The sequence below is a fragment of the Arachis hypogaea genome, chromosome 18 (genome assembly GCF_003086295.3).
Source record: "Arachis hypogaea cultivar Tifrunner chromosome 18, arahy.Tifrunner.gnm2.J5K5, whole genome shotgun sequence".
NCBI classification, from domain to species: Eukaryota; Viridiplantae; Streptophyta; class Magnoliopsida; order Fabales; family Fabaceae; genus Arachis; species Arachis hypogaea.
The window spans coordinates 129789572-129796449 of NC_092053.1; the positions used below are offsets into that span (position 1 = coordinate 129789572).

The 6878-nt window shown below is 32.4% G+C and overlaps 1 protein-coding gene across 1 annotated transcript; it reads left to right on the forward strand.

The window, feature by feature from the left end:
* Positions 1-659: 659 nt before the first annotated feature.
* Positions 660-2290, forward strand: LOC112772227 (protein BUNDLE SHEATH DEFECTIVE 2, chloroplastic). The gene is made up of 5 exons (XM_025817126.2): positions 660-945; positions 1053-1141; positions 1236-1305; positions 1877-1973; positions 2083-2290. The coding sequence occupies exons 1-5, from the start codon at positions 888-890 to the stop codon at positions 2159-2161; spliced, it is 393 nt and encodes a 130-aa protein (XP_025672911.1). The 5' UTR covers positions 660-887; the 3' UTR covers positions 2162-2290.
* The last annotated feature ends 4588 nt before the right edge of the window (positions 2291-6878 follow it).

Here is a 6878-nt window from a genome sequence, read left to right on the forward strand (position 1 = left end):
AAAAAACCTAAATATATAATGAAGTGTTATTGTAATTTATCTTTTATTATTATTATTATTATTATTGTTGTTGTTGTTGTTGTTGTTGTTGTTGTTGTTGTTGTTTTAAAAGTTCAGCAGAGTAATTGATTTACCTAAAATGAAATTTACCTAAATGCTATTAATGTGTCATATGATTCTCTACTACATGCATGGTTTACCTTCTCCATTGGAGCCAAAGAGATAACTTCTGTGGCCAAGTTCTTGCTTTTGCTTGCGTGCGTTATGTGAGCAATGCAAATATGACCAAATGTACACTCTCGTTGAGCATGGGATTTTTACTGTGATTTCTTCCAAAAAAAAAGTGGTTAAGAAATCTAATACTTTTTTGCTAACAATTCGCATATTAGAATTCTGCTTGATATTTTACTTTTCTTGTAAGTATTATATATCTCCTTAAGTAAAATAATGGGATAATGTTTATATTATAATTACCGTGCAAATATGAACACTTTATTGACAATAAGTTATAACTCAAATAACATAATTTTTTTCATACTCATTTATATAGACGGTTTTAAGTCGGCTTTTACAATTACATATTTTTTATTGATACTTTTTTATTCATAAATTAATTTATCCATAATATAAATTTTTAAGAGTTTATTTATCACTCTACTAAGAAAACATAACAAGCAAAATGCAATGCTACCAAATAAAAAAGACAAATACAAGAGCAAGTGAGCAAAAAGAAAAATATCTGAATAATAAATATCTCAATCAACCATTCCTTTCCCTAGTGTCCAGCAGCACCATAATATCTAAGTCACCGTCCCCACCTCCTCAATTGATAATACTTCATTATTATCAATTTATCACAACCAACACTTGAACAAAATATAACTACAATGGCTCCAGCTCTGTGCCTATCACTTCTAACTTCCCTTACAATTACACCAACGCCAGGTCACACACTATATCTTCATTTGATTTCTGTTATCTTTATAATATATATTATTAGTCATTTAAATTTGATACTTATTTATTTATATATCGTGCTTTATGTTGCTTAGGTATTTATATTAAGAACCATGCAAATTCAAAGCACAACAGAGTCAACTCTGTGTTTCAACGTTCTTCCACTTCTAAACTCATTGCAAAGGTACAAAAGGATTTTATCTTAATTATTCTCCTTAAGCTTAGTTAGCACTAAGCTATAATAACACACTGGTTAATTAGTTCTCTATTTGATGTAGGCTAATGCAAAAGGAAACCAGCAAAACACCAAACCCAATAGTATGATATGTGCAGATTGTGATGGAAATGGTAAGATTAATATCTCTCATTTTTCATGGCTATAATATAATATACAATTTCTTTTATTTTCTCTCTTTGATCTTATTAATTTGACCACATATTAAAATTAAAAAAATTGTTGAAAGACCATCTGAATTTATTATTTTTAGTCAGGTACCTAATTTTTTTATTCTAGTAACCCAATAACATATTTTAGCTCGTATTTTAAATATCGATGACTAACTAATGACTAAAAATAATAAATTTTGAGAAATTTTGATGATCATTTAGTATTTTTTTAAATAAATTAAAAAAATTAGAGGGGATTTTTTATTATCATAAAGATATGTTAATTTTTTTTTAATATAATTTTCTGAATTTATTCTTGTTTCAATTATCTTTAAATGAAGTAATTTAAACGAAATATGATATAAAATTAAAAAGAACTTATGCAATACTTATAAGATAACTGGAGGTTATTCTTACTCATTCAAATTGAATATCTTTGACATAATTTGTTTAATTAAAAAGATAAGAATACGAGAAAACATAAGATGCAGTTATGACATCTTATTATAGTTTTTGTTTGTGTAATAAACAGGAGCAGTTCAATGCTCTCAGTGCAAAGGTAGTGGGGTGAACTCTGTTGATGTTTTCAATGGACAGTTTAAAGCTGGTGACTCATGCTGGCTTTGCGGGTATATTAACAAATTGTTATTTTTCTTTTCTTAAAATAACTCTCAATTTAAAATAATGTTACTTTCCTATAATATTTCCTTACAATTTGTTTTTCCTTTTTCATTGCAGGGGAAGGAAGGAAATGTTATGTGGAAATTGCAATGGAGCTGGATTTGTGGGTGGCTTCTTGAGCACTCATGATCAGTAGGGAAGTGGGAACCCATGATTACCTCAATGAATTTAATTTTATTACTTTCAAGTGACAAATATATGCATACATGTATATTGTATAGTGGGAATTCAAAATTCATATATTAAGAAAAGTTTTGTGTTTGGATGTCATAGATGTAACAACATAGTTTTCGGGTACGCGAGATCTTTTCTAAAGACACGGAGTTTATTAGAAGATTAGTGAAGAGAACACCTTTGCTGTATCATCAAGCATCTCAATTCTTATTATCATTATGTCATCTCTAAGCCAGAACCTCTTTGGAGGCAAGTTCGACAGCGCAGTCGTGAAGAACCTAGTTTTTCAGCCGTATCGATTAGGAATTTTTTATTTTGATTTCCATAATTAGTCTCAGTTTGACGAACTAGACTTGATTCATGAGAGAAGAGAAATAGTAATATAATATTATTATTATATTAGTATTAGAGCTGCTTGAATAACATTATAATGTTACCTAGTCTGTTTTAGTTAAATCAGGATATCGGTTTAATCGGGTTCACAATTTTCTGGTGCAGTTTAATACCAGCACTCTTTGATGACTTTAGCAATGCTAATGCCTCATCATATATCTTCTATTCTCATATTAAATATGTTACTAGTGTTATTTATGCTAGTAGCTCAGAAAAAAAATTTTCTGGATACGTTTTTACGTGTGTTCCAATACATCTAGTTTTAGTAGTTATACACTTGAGATATTTTAATATTATTTTAACCACCTCCCAAGCCAACTAATCACAGCTCTCCCCTCACCCCCAAGACACTTCAGCTGGTCATTTGATGCTTCCTTGGCCGAAGTTGAAGAGAGAGAAAAGAGAGAAAACTTCATGAACACTTAATCTTCAAAACTTGATTTCTTCTGAACTAAAACTCAAATTAAAAGTTCAATCCGATCAAAATGATACTCTCTTCTTTTTTTAAAAAAATGAGAAAAAATTGGTGAAGGGACTAGTTTGGTGCACGACATTCAATTTCAGGGATTAAAACGAGTCACTTAATGCAAAGTGAGGGACTAATTTGGTGCATATAGAACGATGATATAATGGATGACACGTGGACGAATACTTTTGTGACACGTGGCACAAACGGACACGTAGCCAAATAACATTGTGACACGTGGCACAACCATCCACGGCAACATGTCACGTGTCACGGATCACCACATCATCATACCATTACACGTGGCCAAATCATGAAGTGACACGTGTCACTTACAGTCCACGTCATCATGTCATGTCATCACGTCGTTAATATAAAATAGGTCAGAGACTAATATGGTGCATTTTTTTCAATCTCAGGGACGTAATTGGTGCAATTGGAATCTCAGGAACGATTTTAGTACATAACGCCAATCTCAGGGACCATTTTGGGGGTTTAACTCTATGTATATAGTTATTATCTAGCTATATCTAGAGGTGTTCTAACTAAAGGTTTATACACTGAACGTTGTTAACTGTTTGAGATGTATATAAGTGTGGTTGATTATAATTGCTTTATTTGTTATTATTTTTGAATTGGTAATGAATGATTCTGCTTTTCAATTCCAAACGTTAGATTAAACGTTTTCAAAAAAAAAAAATACCTCGCAAAATAACTACACTTTTAACAACGAATCAGGCTCATATAATAAATGATAGATAATAGTTAGAAGATAAGTTAGTAGCATTCAATTTCTAATATGATCATGACGTACTAGAAATTGGGTCGTTTCAATAGAACCGTAAAACGAACCTTTGACTCAGCGAACATTTTGGATTGAACTCCGCTGGGTTACTAACACCCAACTAGTTAACTACCACTTAATTTGTCACTAATTAATAATGCTAATTTTTTAAAAAATATAAAATTAATAATTATTAATTATGAGTATTTAAAGTTAATTAGTTAAGAGTTGTTTACCTATAATTTTTTCTTTCGAATTTGCCCATAAAAATGAATAAATTGAATCAATAAAATAACAACGGCTTGTAAATTTAACTCGTTTTTGTATTTAACGGATACAAATTGGCTTGTCTGACTTTCTCTTTCTGAATATATAATTTTTCTTTTGATATACAAATATTTTTTGTTATTAACTAATTTTAGAGATTTTAGATAATTTATCATAAAAATATATGAATATATGATGAAGTTTTTTTTTTATATATATGGATATTAAATAAAAAAATTATTAAAATTATAAAATAATTTTTTTAGTTTGATTTTGATATATTAAAAATATAAAATATTTTAGATTATATCTATTTTTTAAATAATTATTCATATAATTAATATAAAATATAATTATTTTTGTTAATGTAACATTATATAATTAAATACACATATAAAATTGTTTTATACTGCATTAAAATTAAACTCAAATGAGTCCACTAACTCAATCATACGAGTCTAGTCAAGTTTATATTTTCTTAACTCGTTTAAAATAGGAGTTAACCTGTTTTTCTCATTTTGGCTCGTGGCTTGTGACCAGCAGTTTGAACTTGCTCATTCACTGCTTTAATACCTCTAAAATATCTTGACAGGTGTCAAATATCGAAAATCTCCACTTATCAAGCTCCTCTAACAAAATATTTGATGAAAAGATGATAATTAATATTTGAACTTATATTAACTAGTCTATTCAAATTATTATGTTAATTTTTAATAACACAATTAATGTTATATTATATTTAAGAAAAAGTATAATACCTGATTTTTAATTAACTAACATTAGTCGATTTTAAGAATTTAAGTTTAAAATTTAAAATTTAGAGTTAATAGCTTATTATTTAGGGTCTAGTATTAAACTCCACATATGTTACACTTGCGATACATAATCGGTCCCAAATCCGAATAAAGGAGGAGGGTTGTGTTAGGTTTTCGACAACCAACATAAAAATATAGTCGAACCCCATGACATGAATTAAGGACATTATTGCGCTAAAGTTAGGTCGTTGCCCGGAAGCAACGCGCTGTATGGCTCGAGTACAGTGTCAAAGCAAGAGCCGCTGCATCGGTGTCCGGATGTAGTGTTAAATGAGCAAGGGTTCTCGCGTTTTCGTGAACGGACGAGGATAAATAAGCTAGTTCACAAAGTAAAAGGTAAAGGTCGAAGCGACAGAAAATTGAGATTTGGGACATGGAATATAGGCACTCTAGCAGGAAAGTCCATGGAGGTGGTGGACACCATGACAAGGAGGAAGATTAATATTATGTGCCTAGAAAAAACAAAATGGGTGGGTGCAAAGGTTAGGGAGTTGGATACTTCTGGTTTCAAACTTTGGTATACAGGAAAGGTGAAGAATAGGAATGGGGTTGGAATAATTGTGGATAAGCAGTGGAAGAAGGACGTAGTGGATGTCAAGAGGGTGGGAGATCGGATCATCTCTATCAAACTTGTGGTGGAGGGAGGTGCTTTCCATGTGATTAGCGCCTATGCGCCGCAAGTGGGTTCAGATGAACAACACAAGATAAGGTTTTGGGAGGATTTAGAGAGTTTGGTTCAAGGCATACCTTTGGGAGATAAGATTTTCTTAGGAGGAGATTTAAATGGCCATGTTGGGAGAGAAGTGACTGGATATGGGAGTATTCACGGAGGCCATGGTTTCGGGGTGATCAATGCCGAGGGTAAAACTATTTTGGACTTTTCCTCAACCTTTGATCTTCTCATCACAAATACATGTTTTAAAAAGAGAGACGAACATCTTATAACCTATAAGAGTGGCATGACAAGCTCTCAAATCGACTTCTTCTTGTTGAGGAGAGTCGACCGAAAATTTTGCATTAACTGTAAAATTATCCCGGGAGAGAGTTTGACAACACAACATAGGGTGCTCGTCATGGATTTTCGCGTTGAGCAAAAGTTGAGGAAAAGACATTATACGAAGAACTCAAGGACGAGGTGGTGGCGGATGAAAGGTGAGGAACAAAGAAGCTTCCTAAGACGGGTAGGAGAAGAGGCAAAGTGGGATGGGAATGGAAGCGCGGAAGAGATGTGAAGGGAGATGGCAAAAGTTATTAGAAGAACAGCAAAAGAAAGTTTTGGTGAATCTAAAGGAATAGGACCAAGAGACAATGAGTCCTGGTGGTGGAATGCGAGTATACAAGAAAAGATAAAGATAAAAAGGGAGTGCTTTAAAGAATGATCTTTATGCCGCAATGCAGATAATTGGGAAAAATATAAGGCGGCTAAGAAAGAGACAAAAGTGGCTGTAAGTGAAGCAAGAATAAGAGCATATGAGGGTCTCTACCAGTCTTTGGGCACGAAAGAAGGAGAAAAAGGTATATATAGAATCGCAAAGAGTCGGGAAAGAAGAACGAGAGATTTGGATCAGGTTAAGTGCATAAAGGATAAGGATGGAGAGGTGTTGGCTCAAGAGGAGAAGATTAATGAAAGGTGGAAGAGCTATTTCTACGAGTTATTTAATGAGGGACAGAAGACTCTTCCGAGCCTTGGTCGATTATGCACAAGGGAAGAAGATCAAAACTTTAACTACTATCGAAGGATTCGAGACTTCGAGATAAAAGAGGCTCTAAAGCAGATGAAAAATGGCAGGGCAGTAGGACCTGATAATATCCCGATTGAGGTTTGGAAGGGTCTTGGAGAAAAAGGCATCAACTGGTTAACCAAGCTTTTTAATGAGATTTTAAGGTCAAAGAAGATGTCTGATGAGTGGAGAAAGAGCACATTGGTACCTATCTACAAGAATAAGGGGGATAT